Source organism: Mchenga conophoros, linkage group LG18, assembly GCF_057382185.1.
Source record: "Mchenga conophoros isolate Kocher_MC1m ecotype Shallow Benthic linkage group LG18, M_conophoros_male_GT1.1, whole genome shotgun sequence".
Lineage (NCBI taxonomy): Eukaryota > Metazoa > Chordata > Actinopteri > Cichliformes > Cichlidae > Mchenga > Mchenga conophoros.
Window position 1 is genome coordinate 33,251,454 of NC_140543.1, and position 18,187 is coordinate 33,269,640.

At 38.5% G+C, this 18,187-nt stretch overlaps 1 protein-coding gene across 1 annotated transcript in view; it reads right to left on the reverse strand.

The window, feature by feature from the left end:
* brinp2 (bone morphogenetic protein/retinoic acid inducible neural-specific 2) overlaps positions 1 to 18,187 on the reverse strand; it is a 292,354-nt gene that overhangs the window by 123,973 nt on the left and 150,194 nt on the right. The window contains exon 5 of the mRNA XM_085256067.1: positions 9,509 to 9,614. Coding sequence (XP_085112193.1) covers positions 9,509 to 9,614 — 106 coding nt within the window. The remainder of the gene's footprint in view (positions 1 to 9,508; positions 9,615 to 18,187) is intronic.

Here is an 18,187-nt window from a genome sequence, read left to right on the forward strand (position 1 = left end):
CATCAGAACTACGATGAAATGTTAAAAGTTAAAGTGGTACTCCAAGAGAAGTGGCGCTTTGTCAGCCTTGACTAGAGAGAAAGACTCAAATGGGGGATGGTTGGATTTGTTGAATGCAGTGCATAATCATACAGACCAAAAGTGACCACACCATCACAAGATCTAAATGTCATGCTTTGTTCACTGTACAAAAACAATGTTCAACCATCTGCTTTGCATCTTTGTGGAGAAGGACAGAAAGAGTCAGACCACACTACGATAAAAAGCCCAAACACACTTCCAAACTACTACAGAACTACTTAAATACCAAAGAAGACAAAAGAGTTCTGACTCTCAGTGAGTTTCCTCCATCATCACTTGATCTAAACCACACTGAACATTTATGGGGCACTTGAAGATGGAGAACCACGTCATGAGTTATCAGGTTCAGACAAATTGGTGGATTCCATGTATGTTGAGTACTGCTGTGCCATTAAAGCAAGAAGAGAGGCAGAGTAAGATAATTACGAAACGTTATGATAAGGCTGATGTTCTCAGATCATCTGTATAATTAACAACCAATTTTCTTGCAGTGTCACAAGGAAAAGCATACCAGATGCATGTTCTTATATGGATAAACAAATGTTCCAATGCAGAAGTTAAGTGATTTGAAGCTTTCAGAGATCAGCCCTAAAAAATATCTAACATCTACACTCATTTCTCTATGACACTTTCCTAATGACTTTATAATAAGCTCAACCTCTAGTAGCAGGTTGTACTGCTAGCTAGTAGTTTATTGGTCGCAGATAATACCACATAATGCTTATTTTGTAAATTAGAGTTCATTGGAATCAAAAATGAGAACAAATCCAGGTACTCATTAGTTTACAACTTCTCCTTCAAGTGACAAAGCCAGTGAGCATCCCTTGATTACACTTTCAGATTCTATATGTTGTACACAACAGTGGGACACATTACATACAATGTTTCCCCAATAGCACACACAAATGTTGACCACTACTGCATGGCCACCCTGCCAGGCAGTATCATGCTAGTGTTTGCAGTTTAACAAACTTCACTGTAGTCACTCAAGTTACACAAATACAATTGAAACTATTCTCACCCAAAGTTAACTGCAAAGAAATACTTGTTCTGACATCATAAAGATAAGTAAACGTGTCTGCTTAACCATCAAATTTAGCCTTTATAGGTGGGTGATTTAACCAATTTCATTTCTGTGTGCAAACAAAATGGCAATTAGCCTAAACAGGCACTTTTCCCTTGATAATTATCTTTCCCTGTCAGGAGAAACAGCAGGAGTGGAGTGCATAAACTAAGAGTAGTATGATTAACGAAAACACTATCAAAGAAAGCCCCTTCAATATTCCTGCAAGTATAAGCTACATGCATATTGAAAGAATCCTTTGTCTGCTCACCTTTGATCCAGGTAGATGTGTATGAAACAAAAACAGAATTGCCATGGAGAATGGGCGTCAAATTTATATAAAATGCTCATCTATGCCTTTTAATTACCTGACCCAACTGAACTCTTTAGATGCTCATCAAAAGATTCTGCTTTATTAATGGATATATCATTTTATGTGTTCTAATGTGCATTTGTATGTTTCCATATCTCGAAATATTAGCGCTTAACATTTTTCAGTGACTATTTTAAAGTAGTATTATTTTCTTTCTAAACACTACACACTATTAAGCATTAAAGTTTTCAATATACAATATAAAGCACCTTGAGGCAGCTGTTTTTTTTTTTATTTGGCACTATATAAATAAAAATGCATTGAATTGAATTAAATTAGTGCTATTTAATATTTTGTTCATCATTTATAAATCACTACTCCTCCTTAGTTGGTCATTTAAAAACATGGATATACAATTTATATACAGTCAAGTATATAGTTACTATGTTTTCAAATTGTATGTATTTTTATACTTTATACCTGATAGTTACACATTATTCAATGTTCTCTTTAACAAAAGTGTAAAACAACACTTTTGCACACTATTCCAGGAGTAACTGCGCTGGATTTATCTTGGGTTCAGCTGAGTTTAGCTAGCGCAGCTCTATATGTTCTCTATTCTCCATAGTCTCTGTTGATGTGTTTGGATCACAGTCTCTGTTTTCCCCCATTTTAACAGGTGAACTTAACTTTACTTTACATATTTACTGCTATAATGGGCTGTTTTAAACCTGTGGTTAATATAGCATATTTCAATAATAATAAACTGAACAGGAATTTTCTAAATTAAGCTTTCTTTGCTTTTGATGCTAGGTTACGGTTGTCCTGTGTAAAAGTTGCAGTGCGAACAGCTGCAGCGGCTGTCTATTAAGCTAAACACATACGCAATATATCTGTTAAAATACTTATTGTGATAAAAAGTTAGACTACCCTGAGTATTGCTGCAGTAACATAATGTAGCATAAATGTAAGGATTAACTAATGTTTTAAAGTAGCATATTAAGCATTTGTTTTATCTTAATTATGGTAGTTGCATACTGGTATTTCCTGATTTCATGCAAAAACAGCCGTGTTTTATAAAGGCTGGAGTTTTGAGATTCTGTGGAAATGCCACATGCTTTGGGATTCTCCGTGACAATGGCCATAACAACCCTCCCATGAACCTGGTTACCTCCTTACCCTGAGGTGCTGGTTTAAGTGTTCATTGTGCTGGAAAAGAAGACAATCCAGTACTTTGTTCATTTCAGTTCAACTGCGTGAACGCACAAAGCCAGAGAGCTTGACTTCTTCATTCAATTCACAGACACTTGGTAACTGAATCTGACTGGGCACTTGCATGTTTTAAAAGCTAAAGCTAGCTAACTTAGCAAGGGAAAGCTTACCGAGGAATTCCAAATCCCAGTAAAGACGTTTTCCTGTGTTGGCAGATTAATATGATGCATACTTGGTATTTACACTAGTTTATGAAATATTCACTACAGTTTTGTGAGAACGTTATTCATGTTTTCCATTAAATGAAGAAGCCTCGGTACCTGTAATATTAATATCTCTATCTGTAATATCTCTTCGTGTCTCTTTATCTCTTCAACCCTCTTAAAAACGCAGAACCTAGTCTTTCTTACATATCTGTAATTATTTGCATATAATGCAAATCTTGGAATAAATATTAATATTTTGTGCATCACATTGTCTTTTATTTGTTTCCTTTTTTCTGTTTTGAAGACAGCTTGAGACGTGTTTGAGTCTCAAGGTTCAGCTGACCTTTCACTTTCATTTGTTAATCTTTTGTAAGGCACAGACTCAAAATTAGTGGCAACAGGGTTTATGAAATATTGAATCCAAATTTGATAGTTTTAGTTTAAATTGTTGTCCATCAATATGTAGGGAGTGTTTTAGGTGAAAGGACCAATAGTGAGTGTCTGCAGTCTACTGTGAAACACGATGGAGGCTCTGTCATGGATTGGAGCTGCATTTCAGCCCATGGTGTCGGGGATCAGTGAAATTAGCAGAAAACTACCACCAGATTGTGATCCACCATGCAATTTCATCTGGCTTTATTTTTCATTATGACCTTAACAATCTTGAAGCACTGTGGGATCATGATCATTTACAGAAAACAGATCAAATGAAGCCAGCATCCAAGGATGAATTTTGAAATGGCTGTCAAGAAGCCTGTAGAGCTACTTAAAGAAATTAAAAGAAAGCTTGCCTAAGAAAATTGAAGCTGTGTTGAAGAATAAAGGAATAAAGGCAGTACAATTCTAACTTTCAAGCTAGTTTGAATTGTACAAACTCTGCTCTGCAAACTGATGCTGCACCAATTTGCATTCCACACACAAAATAAGTGTTGCTAATTGAGCCTTGTAGCAGTGGAGGCAAGAAAGGAATTCACTTATTGTCATATATTGTCATGTGTACTGTACTGTATCTAGAACCTATGTCATATAGACAGCTAGAGCTGGGCGATATGTTTTTTACGTAACAAGTCACGCGACGTGACGCTGCGGCTGTGATTGGTTCGGCTCTGCGCTACTTAGTTTGGATTGGCTGACCTTTTTTTAATTTAATTTAATTTAATTTTTTATTTTAAGAGGACAAGAGCGGTGAGGTCTATCGCGATAGCTTAATTTCTCTATCGAGTAAAAGTTATATCGCGATACATATCGTTATCGTTCTATCGCCGAGCTCTATAGACAGCCTATGTAAATGGCAGTATCAGAGTGCAGAATCTTTTTGTCATGTATTCATGTTCACTAAATGTTGTAACGCTGCATTTTTGACTATCTTTTCGAACCTCACATTTGTTCCAGACCTGTGCGTGCTGACTAAAGTTATTTCAGTAAACTGCACTGCAGTAAGGCGATCGGAATCTAAAGGTCACGTGATTGTTGATGCAACCTCCAACGTATGAAGGCACATGCACCGAGTCTCTGCCCATATTATTCTTCATGTATAATTTGTCGTATTGTGCAATTTAAAATGCAGAAAGTGTAATAGTGTTTTAGTTTTTTTTTCTAAACCTAAGCTTGGATGTAATGGAAGTTATGTGTCATGGGACTAATGAACCTTGCAGATGCCATGAAGAAGTCCACACACAGTAAGGGGTCACTACCTAAGATGACACATGTACAAAGCCCCGCATCGTTTATTTGAACAGCAACATTTTTCATCAGTGTTTTAACATAGTCAAAAATTGCACTTAAAGAGTCATCTGAAGTTGGATTATTAAAAAATCAGACACAATCATGCAAACGAATCCTACATCATTATATCCAAATCTGTCAGCCTCCAGCACATGCACCAAAACATTTACAAAGGCCAGGTTATCACACTGCAAGTGAACATGTCTGACTTGCTGAATAGACTGTTTTCTCATGGTAAACAGCTGTCTTAACTTCTTTTTCCTAATTAAAGGAATGAGATATTGATCCTGTTATCTTTGGCAGAAAACTAGAAAACTGGAGTTGCTTACTACCTTACTGTTGTATTTTTTCAACAATCACTCAAGTTGAAATCAACAGCCCCGTGTGTTTAGACACAAAAAATATATGTAGTGAAGTAGGGGTGGGCGATAGAAACGATATACGATAGAAACGATATAAATTTGGCCAACGACAGAGATTTAAACTATACCGCTCTATCGCGATAGCACATGTTGATGATGTCATCAAGCTGCGCCTGTTTTGGTCGAAAGCATCGCAGCAGCTACAACCATTATCATCTGCAAATTATGCCGGGCGTCAGTCATAGCAAAGAGATGAAGCACTTTTGAAATATGGGGAAAGCCAAAAACTGCGCTTCCTCCACTTCCGTAACATTGATTCATTAATGTTGAATTCTCTCACAGCTGCTCTATTCCCATGTTGTTGCAGTATATTAATAACTAATGAATTCCTGTTAACTTGTAACTCCGTTAAATTTAATAAATTCTGTTTTCATGGATGCATGGATGTTAAACTTAATTGTTACACCTAGTAAAGCAGCAACGCTGATGATTTAATTAAAGATGAAAGAATTTAGACCGTTTTTAACTCTCAGTGTTCGTTTGACTTTGGGACCTGAAACGGACGAGGTTTTGGACCCAGATTACTCCGCGAAGCTCCTCACTACGGCAGCCGTAATGCTCTGACAATCCATCAAGCAGTGCGACTTACCAAAGTTGTACTAAAACATTTTTAACAGATTTCTGCAGCCAAATTTGGTTCGAGGTCAGTAAGCACAACCAGAATTCATACATAAGGCACACTCTTGATTTTTGAGAAAATTAAAGGATTTTAAGTGTGCCTTACAGTGTGGAAAATACGTTATACAGAAGAAAAGAATATATCGTGATACATATTGTTACCGCACGTGCTTCAAATTATATCGCGATATGGATTTTAGGCCATATTGCCCAGCCCTAGAGTGAAGACTAGATGTGAAATGTGACTACAGTGCCCTTCACTGTTCCAAATGTTTGGTGTTGAATAATGTCTAGGAAAGTGTTTTTGTTGAACATTATTATGACACCCATAAGATGAACTTTGACCTTTTGGATATGAAATTTCATTACCTTTTAGGCATTGAAATAATAGCACAAGAATTCACACAAGAAAAAAATAGTTTTTGGAGTTGAGTGATCTAATTCTCCTTTTTCCTCAAGTCCAAGTGAAACATACACTATATAGACAAAAAGAAGACTGAAAAGAAGAGGCCAAAAGTATTGGCCAACACCCCTCATGCTTTGAACTCTGGTGTTTTCAGTCACATTGCTACAGGTGTATAAAGTCGCGTGCCTAGCCATGCAGTCTGTGAAAGAGCTCACTGAATTTGAGCGTGACGCTGTAATAAAATACAATCACTGCAACAAGTCAGTTCATGTAATTTCATAGTCCATGTTCAACTGTAAATGCTATTACTGCAAAGTAGAAGTGTTTAGGAACCACAGCACAGACCATGTAAAGTTACAGAGCAGGGTCACTGCAGAGGCACACAGTGCATAAAATGCTCTGCTGACTCACAACCTGCAGATTTTAAACCTCCTCTGGCGTTAATATCAACACAAAAACAGTTGCTCTCCACAGCTGAGCAGCTTCTGTAGCTGTAATGTGTAGGTGGTACTTAGTCACAGTGATGTTTGACCACAAACTAAAAGCCATGGTTATCAGACATTAACTAAAGTGTGATCACAATCATTACACATTTAAAACCCTTCACAGGATGCCTACAGTTATAAAAATACCAAAACTGTTTAAAATTGTACATGAAAAGTGGTAGTGGTGTCCAATAGATGCCTTTAGCATTTTAGCATCTGGATAAAACACTAAATACTAAGAGAAGCAGTGTAAATACCCTGATGTACTGACCTTAAAACTGTATTTACACCCAACAGTTGATGTACAGTGGAGCAAAAAAGTATTTAGTCAGCCACCGATTGTGCAAGTTCCCCCACTTAAAATGATGACAGAGGTCAGTAATTTGCACCAGAAGTACACTTCAACTGTGAGAGACAGAATGTGAAAAAAAAATCCATGAATCCACATGGTAGGATTTGTGAAGAATTTATTCGTAAATTAGGGTGGAAAATAAGTATTTGGTCACCTCAAACAAGGAAAATCTCTGGCTCTCACAGACCTGTAACGTCTTCTGTAAGAAGCTTTTCTGTCCCCCACTCGTTACCTGTATGAATGGCACCTGTTTGAACTCATCATCTGTATAAAAGACACCTGTCCACAGCCTCAAACAGTCAGACTCCAAACTCCGCCATGGCCAAGACCAAAGAGCTTTCGAAGGACACCAGGAAAAGTATTGTAGACCTGCACCAGACTGGGAAGAGTGAATCTACGATAGGCAAGCAGCTTGGTGTGAAAAAATCAACTGTGGGAGCAATCATCAGAAAATGGAAGACATACAAGACCACTGATAATCTCCCTCGATCTGGGGCTCCACGCAAGATCTCATCCCGTGGGGTCAAAATGATCATGAGAACGGTGAGCAAAGATCCCAGAACCACACGGGGGGACCTGGTGAATGACCTGCAGAGAGCTGGGACCAAAGTAACAAAGGTCACCATCAGTAACACACTACAACGGCAGGGAATCAAATCCCGCAGTGCCAGACGTGTTCCGTTGCTGAAGCCGGTGCATGTCCAGGCCCGTCTGAAGTTTGCCAGAGAGCACATGGATGATACAGCAGAGGATTGGGAGAATGTCATGTGGTCAGATGAAACCAAAGTAGAACTTTTTGGTATAAACTCAACTCGTCGTGTTTGGAGGAAGAAGAATACTGAGTTGCATCCCAAGAACACCATACCTACTGTGAAGCATGGGGGTGGAAACATCATGCTATGGGACTGTTTTTCTGCCAAGGGAACAGGACGACTGATCCGTGTTAAGGACAGAATGAATGGGGCCATGTATCGTGAGATTTTGAGCCAAAACCTCCTTCCATCAGTGAGAACTTTGAAGATGAAACGAGGCTGGGTCTTCCAACATGACAATGATCCAAAACACACCGCCCGGGCAACAAAGGAGTGGCTCCGTAAGAAGCATTTGAAAGTCCTGGAGTGGCCTAGCCAGTCTCCAGACCTCAACCCCATAGAAAATCTGTGGCGGGAGATGAAAGTCCGTGTTGCTCGGCGACAGCCCCAAAACATCACTGCTCTCGAGAAGATCTGCATGGAGGAATGGGCCAAAATACCAGCTACTGTGTGTGCAAACCTGGTAAAGACCTATAGTAAACGTTTGACCTCTGTTATTGCCAACAAAGGTTATGTTACAAAGTATTGAGTTGTATTTTTGTTATTGACCAAATACTTATTTTCCACCCTAATTTACGAATAAATTCTTTACAAATCCTACCATGTGGATTCATGGATTTTTTTTTTTTCACATTCTGTCTCTCACAGTTGAAGTGTACCTCTGGTGCAAATTACTGACCTCTGTCATCATTTTAGGTGGGGGAACTTGCACAATCGGTGGCTGACTAAATACTTAGTTCAGCCCCCGAACTGATTTAAGTGGATGATAGGTTAAGAATTACTTAGTCAAACTGGTGTGTAGAACAGTTCATTCAAAACCTAAAAAGTAAGAGTACTCAAAACAGTAAGTATAAGTCAGCAAGATGATGACAACAAGCAAGGTAGGAACAAAAAACGAATAAAATGAAGGGGGGAAACCTTAAGGCATTAAAGCTTAAACAACACATCCATGACAGGTTATTTTAATCACGTAAAGCTCTAAATAGGACAGTTTACTGGAAGAGAAATACCAGCATAAATGTGACTTTTTATTAATCACCAATGGAAACTATAGTAATTTACTGTATCTACACATTTCATATGTTCAGACAAGACCTTAGCTTAAATAAAAGATATTTTAATAAACATAAACTTACAAAACACGAACAGAGAAAGTTCATGATGCGGGATGGAGCCAAAAAGAGTGCAACATTATATCCTCATCATCTTAGAGCCTAAGAACCCTCAGATGAGCTGCATCAGCTGATGACCCCCCTTAATTTTTAGCATGAGGATCAACAAGGAAACACTCCCAGTACAGAGGGATGAGTGTCATGATATTCACTAATAATTTGGTGATAAATATAAGCAAACAGTGTTTTACTTTACACATTAACACTTCAGCTTTACTTGTGAACTGAGTGCTCCAGGTAAGGAAAGGTTAGGCTGAGGTCAGTGTGGCCAGACATGCTCCATCTACAGCCTTGGTAAGATAACAGATTCTCTGTGAGCCTGAACGCCACTGAGGCAGAAACAGACATATAAACTACTGCAGCGTAAAGTAAAGGGTCATCCTGGCCAACTACTACAACACTGGAGGCGAAAGGCTTGGCATGGTGGTGGATGGAGGTGGCAGAAATGTGTGAGTTCAAGTGTGTGCGTACAAAAAGAAGAAAAAACTTATCCCATAAGTGGATCCTCCAGGGCAGAGGCTGTGTGTTTCCATGAATTTAAAACACAGTATATGGGGAAATGTGTGTGTGTGTGTGTGTGTGTGTGTGTGTGTGTGTGTGTGTGTGTGTGTGTGTGTGTGTGTGTGTGTTGTGAGCCTTACCCTTTAGGTGGATCTTATTTTCCGGGCTGTGCACCAACACCGAGCTAACTGAATCCAAGCTGTCGTAGTTACTGCAGCCGAGAGGGCCTGTCCTTGTTTCGGTTACCTAGGAAATACAGGAGGGATAGCTCTGTTTACTTCAACAGCTACCTCATCCACTAAATAGTGGATGAGGTAGCTGTTTGTTTCTCTTTCTGGCAGTCATGTACACAGCTGTAGCAGGTGAAGTGTGTGAAGGCAGGCAGAATACTGGATGTGGCAGAGCCCTCTGACAGCAGAGAAACTGTCACCATCTTTGGCTTCACTCGTACACCTGCAGACACAGCTGTGTGCAACGTGAGGGCTTTCTTCAAAGAATGGTGGAAAATATGTGAAGAAAAGTAAAAAGTTAACAGATGCAGATACTTGTGAAGGACTCACAAAATCAAATATTGAAAGGTAGGCTGTTAAGCAGCTGTTTTTAGTAGAGGCAATAAGCATGGTAATGACCACTTTTACATGTTAGTGTTCTTAAATCATCAAAATCTGCAAATTTCTTAAATATTACACTAAGATGTTTATTACTTTTATGACTATAATTATTCCTATTAGCAGAAATCATGATATTTGTTGTTCCAAATGCATCTTACTTAAAATGTTCATATAATCTGCTGATTTGTTTGAGCCTATATTTTTATCACAGCGTCACAGACAGGATTGCTTTGCCCAAACCCCACAAATTTAACAATATGTCTGTAATTCTACTTCATTATTAATTTTAGATACTTTGTGGTATGTATTTAAGAATATTTACCATGTAGTCTCTCTTATTATTAGGGTTTAAAAACATATTTCTATTCACAAGTTAAAATAAATAAATACATATAATTTATCTTGGCTTTAGAATAACTGTGAAACACATTTCCCTTAAGATTCAAGGCAGCAGGCTTTAGACAGCTGTAATGTTTAAGTGTGACCAATGATAATGCTGCATCTGTTACAGCAGCAAAACACTCAAGAGATAACATGCAAGAACTGTAATTTTAAGTAAACCTTGGAGCGGTTTAAATACAAGGCACTGGTAGTGCTCCACCCTCTCCACCCGTCTTATTCTGAGGCTGTAAAATGGCCATTCATAAACCAAATGCTGACATCATCTTCCAACATAAGATACTTTTGCTACACTACAAGAAATTAAGAATCAAGAATCATGCTCTTCTTTTTTTATATTATCTTTATGCACCACTTCACACAACCTTACACTCTGTCGAGAAAATAAAGACAACTATTACTGATGCAAACATCATTTTTTAAAAATCGCTTATATAACATGTAGATAAAGAAATACTCTCCAGTGTGTATTGTATTTGATTCAAAGGTTTCTTTAAAATGCTAGCAGCATCAAAGTACAGGTATTGTGCATCGAAGTCAGATGCTTAGATAGAAGTTCTAACTGGTCCTTTCTAGATCCAGCATCTCCTTAGCAGTAAAAGTATAGTTACAACTTAAAAACTATGGATTAATCTCCTTCACGTAAGCCTTTGTTGTAAACTAATTACACTCATGTAGTGGTCAATCAAAGATAAGCTAGTGGCTATTTCCTGGCTATTGTCGACAATTCCAGCACACTGTAAAAAAAAAAAATCCCCTTCTTTTGGTATTAATATACAACATCATCACTGAACAAAAATATTATAGGGACTTGTTGATTGCAAGTGATGATGACATGTGATCATACAATACAAAGCTGGCTAGCTGCGCTGGAGTACCAGTGCAACAGTCACAGAACTGAACTGAAAATTTCTTCCGTACAAGATGCAAAAAAAGTAAATTGTAATAGTACAATTTAGTTTTTAAAAATATATAAATTGAAGCTGAATATTAGTGGTTTTGCAAGAGATGTAATGGAAATTATGATATGTTGACAATATTGTTGTTGTGACATGAACAGAGGGTGAAGAGAAAAGGTGCACACAGAGCAATGAGTGTAAACAGAAAAAAGTCACATAAGCGTGACAGATGGAACAAAAGGGATAAGACACAAGAAAGAAAAGAAAATACTGTAAAAAATTAAGCAAACATTATTTTGCAGATATCGCACACAGTTCATTTTCCCAAGCAGTTGTTCAAAATAGAACGTAACAATATGGACATGTCCTCTGGCAAAACCATTCTGCAGCTAAATCAGGCCATTTGGCAAATAAGGTAGCCTGTGCAAATTTGCTGCCCTTAACACAGCCCTGCGCCTTACATCTCCACACTCTGCCTTGCATTAAGATTGGATCTAATATCAAAAGAAATAGAAGTTACCCTTGAAGGTGCTACAGGAGATACACATCTCAAACATCACTCAAATAACCAACTAAAAAACCAGACACTGCTGAGATGAAGTCAAAGATAAGCTACAGATAAAGGCTAGCAACAAGGAAAGATTAGTGAAGGAGGACGGGGCTGTTTGGGGATGTTGTTTCAGCCACACGTACCACTGATAATCCCTGCCTTAAAAAGAAACCAAAAGAAACCTGTTGCATCTCATTCATGTTTTGGAATTGGCTGTGTAACATAATCCCTTGGGTTTTTCTTTGTTCACATTAAACTCTACCTCATAGGGTGCGCTCAAAGTCTGTGAAGTCGGATAAATTTTATGATTCCACAAAACCAAAGCAGTTTGTATTTTTTTAATAAATTGCATGCAGTTAAAATTAAAAGCCTGCAGAATGTGCACAGTGGTTATGAAAAGGTACAAAAATGATCAGGGTAGGATAACTATTTTGCAGATATTTGGCTGGAGTAAGAGAAATATACTACTAACCAAACAGTGCATGTTTTTCCTTTTATTTGTTGTATTTTCGAGGTTATCCTCTGAATCTTTTAGCCAACAAATGATTCTGAATTGGATTTGGATAAGTGGATAAGAAAGTGGATGGATTGATGGATAGATGGATGGACGGATGGATGGATGGACGGATGCATGGACGGATGGATGGACAGATGGATGGCATTTCCCTTTTTTGTGTTAGTCTCTTTGTTTTCACTTCCTCTTTCTTTCTGATGACATCATTCTTCTTCCTGTGTGATTTTTTTGTCCCATGCTGACTCACCTTTGTTAAGTTCCATTCTCTGTATATACATACTGTAGTCTTGCATCGCCTTTATCAAGCTGCCAGTCTGTGTACTTCCTGTCATGGTCCTGCGACCATGACTCAGTGACTTTATGTTTATGTTCTTTATTGTTATTACTTTCATTATTATTCATGGCTGTTTTGGGATGGTTTGTGTTTGGGATTTTAGACACTGGGTTCTGGGTTTGTGCTCCCTCTGTTGGTCCCTGGTGTTAGTGTTCCCCTGTCTCGTCAGGTTAATCAGGTCCAGCTGTTTCCCCCACCTGTGTGTGATTTCCCAGTGTCTCTTTGTGTACTTATAGTGTGTGATTTCCTCTGCTCCTCGTCGCGTCGTCTGTGTTCATACCCGGTGAATCCCCTGCGTGCTCTCCCTGCTGGTCTCCCTTCATGTTCAGGTTTGCCACTCCCTTTGTGTAGTTTCTCCCAGTTTAGTTCGTCCTTAGTTCTGTTTTGCCATCTCCACTTTATGTTCAGTATTGTCAATAAATCACCTTCACATCTGAGTAAGTGCTGCATCTGAGTCCTCCTTTCCACTCTTCACATGGCCGCTGCCCCGGACCGTGACACTTCCACCTGCTGGGTGAGTTCTTTGTTAACTCGTTCTAGTTTCAAAGTGGATCCCTGGGGTTTTTCTTTTTGGACGGTCCTTTATTTTTGGACCTTGCTAATTATTAACGGGTCTTTCTCTTGTACTTCACCTACTATAATTTTCTCTCTTATGTACACTAAAAAAAAATCCATCACTTGTGTTATCCCACTAAAACACTTTACTACACCCAGCAGGAATATAAAGGAATACACGCTGCTTAGTGGGGTTCTTTGTGACCCACAATCTCAACAAAGGAAGTGGAGACAGCAAACACAGCATGACTCACAGAACCACAACTACCACACTGAGGAAAAATTCATATAATAAATATAAAAAACGAGACTAAAGATGGACCAGTTTAGCTTAAGAGGAGAAGTTAGAGCAGGTCTAAATAATTTAGTTCATAATTTGGAATTTCCAGCTGTAGCACAGTCAAGAGGTCACATTCTTAGGCAAGAAAATACTGCCAAATTGTTCCACTGTGGACCTAGTTTAACAGTTTGTTAGTCTTTTATATTTTGTGAAACTGAAACCGTCTGTTTCTATTTAGTGCAAGAACTTTGAAGATTTTTCATTTTTCATGCCATGTTTGAATGCAGAATGAACTGTGAGATCAATACAGCTCGGTAAGTTTTGTTGTAGCAACAAACAAATTCAAACATGTACTACAGATTGTGTAAGAAGCATTAAGTTTGATCATTATTCTTCATGAAGAAAACTAAAGGTTTTAGCCACTTTTCAAGCCCATGGAGAGTGACGGTTTAATACTTAAAACCAACTGCACAATTATCACTATAATGTAACAATTTCATACATCTTTTTCAAATTATCTACAGCGATTTTTATTATCATGATTTATTTCCTAAAGGTCTACATAAATTGTGTTCTGTCTGTTGAAATGATAAATGCATCAGAACTCTCAGCTGTGTTGCAGTGAATACACACCAGGCTGTTTTGTAACTCTTGTGAGGAACTTCAATAATAACCCACCTGAGAGCTGCCACCCTGCCTCTGCTTTTGTTTCAAACTCCCAAGAGCCCTTCAGTGAGTGGATCATTCAAACTAGACCACTTTGTCTTTTGTGTTTACTCAATAACATGCATTGTTCAAACATAGCAGAGTAGTGTGTGTTTTCCTATGATCCTAGAAAGTTTTGTATGGATTGTGTGAGATCAAGTAATGCATTGCTGTTTGTTTCACTCAGCTTATTATGGCTGATGATCTAACAAACTGCTGTTTATACTCTTGTGTACCTTTAACCTCTTTATTGATAAAACAGGTTTTATTTTACATCAAATACTTTTCAGCTTTCTTATTAAGTGCACATTTGTTCGGAGTGAAATATATATTTATGCAGGTTTTGCATTGATACCATTCGTGCCCTGCATCTTAATCTTATTTGAAGTTACCTCAAAGTAATGAATGCAATGAAAACCTGAGAACACTTGGATAGAAGAACATTAGTACTGCTTGATCTCTGGATGTTTTAACAGACCTGATTAGTCATTATTAGTTATTAAAAGTATCTAGAATAATTCCTAAATATACAACAGTGCCTTGTTCATTTTTCACCTCATTTGGGACATGTTTTTATCATTGTGAAACTGGCTTGTTCCATCGCATATGAGCTAGAGGACTCACTACTTTGGAAGTCATTTTTCCTTTTATATGGCATCAGCAAATCTACTTTGTACACCTCCAAGAATTATTGGAGTTTAATGTCATTGTAGAGGTGTGGTGTTTGTGCTTTACATCGTTTTCAGATCTCTGTCAGTGTATTAAAAGCGTTGGCGTGTTCCTTCTTGCGTAATGCGTTGTGATGAGCTTTTATTTAGGACTGGGGTTTCACTGTGCACTTCCCCTGCCGATCTTGGCTCTTGCTGACAGTGTGGTAAAAATACCATGCCTTCACTTGCGTCAACAGAGACAGTTCCTCTACCTTTCCAAACAGCAGATTTCACACATACGCTACAGAGGATTTATTTATTTGTTTGTTTATTTGAAGTGTAGCTTAAACTGAACATGTGAGTTTCTTCTCCTTTACTGCTACAGATAGAGGCAATGCATGTGGCTCCTGCCGCCTACTCTCAGCTGCAGAGACAAAGAACCCAAGGGCCTGTATGCGCACAGGTCAAGTACATCCCACTCAGTGTTGTTCCCTTTTGGGTGATGAGTGGATGTGGCAGAACATGGCTCGGCAGGTGGCCCGAATGCCATTCAGAGAGCCTCATTTAGCACATACGTAAAGGATGCTCTTCTCAAAGTGGGAGTCTGTGTTTGTTGTGTTTGCACATGCGTGTATGTGCAGGCAGGTGTGCAAAAACACTGGCTGTTTGAAGTTGCCTTTCAGTCTAGAAGAAAAGCTGCTCTAGTCCCTTATCAGCAGGTAAACTAGTTGGTATGTGTGTTTATACTTTTTTAGATGATTTTCACTTGAATGCAAAGTTAAATTCTGAATTTTCATGAAGATGAACACCCACTGCAGATTTTTTTTATCTATATGCACAACACTCTATATCCGTTTTTGTTTTGACAGCTTGTTTAGTTTTCAGTCTTTTGATGAAAATGTGAGCTAAGTTTTAGCCAACAGACTCTAAAGGCACTGTAACCTGTTTTTCTTTAGCAAACTTTCAGCCTCACTTGTTATGTGTGCTTTTGATCGGTGAATCTTCTGTGTTTTCTGACTCCAGCGGAAAAGGCGCTATTTCTGTGTTCCCACACAGTTTACATGAAGCAAGCAAAACAGATTAACTCTTCTCTGTGACTGTGGCTATCATTTCCAAACTGTTTGAAGCTTTAGCTTTAGATCTGGCATTACCATGGCTACCTGGTCTTCCTACTGCTGGGTGGGTTATCATTCAGAAGCTGACTCCCTCTCTTGTTCGCTAAATTCATGTTTCCATGCCTGGAGTTTGACCGAGTGAAGGTAAACGGTTACATAACACTAATACAGTGATATTTCTTAAATAAATGACAGGCTGCCATCAGTTATTACTCATTCCACATGAGCTTGCCTTTTCAGAACTGCTTACAGGGGTGTTGTTGTGCATCTATCGGGGTACGGCTAGCCAGTAATTAAATCCCAATTTAAAATTTTCAGTGTGTCAAAATGTGCTATCTTGCTTATTCCTTACTATTCTGATCTCTTTTGAGTTAATCACATCAAATGATGTTTAATAATTCAAGCAATAAACTTTTTGACAAACTGGCTAATACCTGGACAATGACTCAGCTTACTGTCAGGTCGTGTTAGGATGCAATAATCTTGATTCTTGTTTCATGCAGAGCACAAATCCACGCAGCAACAACATCCTTGCTATATATTCAAGTTGGCACTTCAGTCTCTATTTTGGGTTTTGTTACACTGGTACTCTGCAATAGAAAAAAAAAATCTATTTTCTTGCTGCGTTTCCCGCTAGTATCAGTCTAAAGGAAAAGAAAGAAGCAGCTGTAACGGCTAAACTTTAAGAGGTTTAACACACTTTTACTGCCCAATAAGCCGGGTTTATTTTATTTGGCTGAAACCTGGAGAGTAGGTTAGCCGATAAAAAGAGCTTAGAGATGCTCATGACTGCTTGCTAACTGCAGTTTCATAGGTTGTCTTGGTGGTTCTTAGCTGACTGTGGTGTAATTTAGCCTCATTAGCCTCTTGACACAGAAACGACTGTGTCAGACATTTCTGTTCCAAAGTAATTCTGGCTCAGCAGGTAACATATTTCTGGAAATTTCTGATGTAGTGGTATCCCACTGCAGAAGTGATCCTAGTGATTCTAAATGGAAGTGCAAGGATTCATATTTTTGACTGTGGATGGCAGATGACATGGATGGATTGAAAGAACGTTGTGGCATTTGAGGCTTTATGATAATGTTACCTGCACACTGCTCTATTCAGATTTCCTAAACATGTTAAGCTGGGAGGACCCTGGGGTCATGAGGACTGGAAATGGGACTGGGAAGCTGCTGGTTTGCGCAGATTCCAAATACGCAGCAGAAAATGAACAGATTAATGAGATGATAGATTTGTCGAGCAATTAACAATTCAACTTCACCCCAGGGTGAAAATCTTTGAGTGAAAGGGACCAGGTTGGGCATTTCCAAGTTGACCTACAATGAAAGCGAGGCTTCATTTTAAGAATTCCTTCATTCAGAAGTCATAAAGATATTCCAGGGATATATGGAGACATTTTCAGGTGCAGAACTACAGCAAAGTTAATGCTAAATGAGGCTTATTTTTATGTGTAACTTCAAGAAAGTAATTACATCGTGGACATTTAGAGAAAGGCATTCAAGTTGAACATTTTAGCCTGTTAATTAAAAACAGTTACATACAGTTTTTATATGGGCTTGTCGGATAGTAAAATTTACATTTCCATCTTTTTCCACATGAGATCAGCAGCATTTCAAATGTAGTTTTATTCGAGTTTTCCTGTCAGCTGGAGTCTTTTGAGCTTGGTTTGTCTCTTCACTGGTATACCTTCAGGGCCACACTGGTCTCCTCTTATGTTGAGCTGTTGCATCTAGCTCTTCCAATTTTAATGTTACCCCATCCCAGTGCTTTCCCTCTCACAAAAAAAGCTGAACTCTGAGGTTGGCCGTGGGGGGGGGCTTTGTACTTTTTGAAAGAGTCTGAAGAGTCAGTGGTGTGCCCACTGCAGCTGACAGTGGGTGTTACTCAAGCTAACACTTCTTGACTTTCTGTGTCTATTACCTCACACGCCCAGGAACACTAATCTAATAGCTGGTTAATGAGTTATGATCAAAAGTTGTTAAGAATAACATTTTTTGAAGCTTTCCCTTTGTGGAATTATGTACAACTAAACTTAACTCAGCTCACAGAATATTACTCATACTGCATACACCAAACTGGGTATAGTGGGCTGTAGTTTCAAACTGAGTGCTTACACACTCCCAACAGACACCATTACATCACATACTGGTCTCTGGTTTCACATTTGAAACCCTCAACATTAGCATTTTACCGACTGCCCC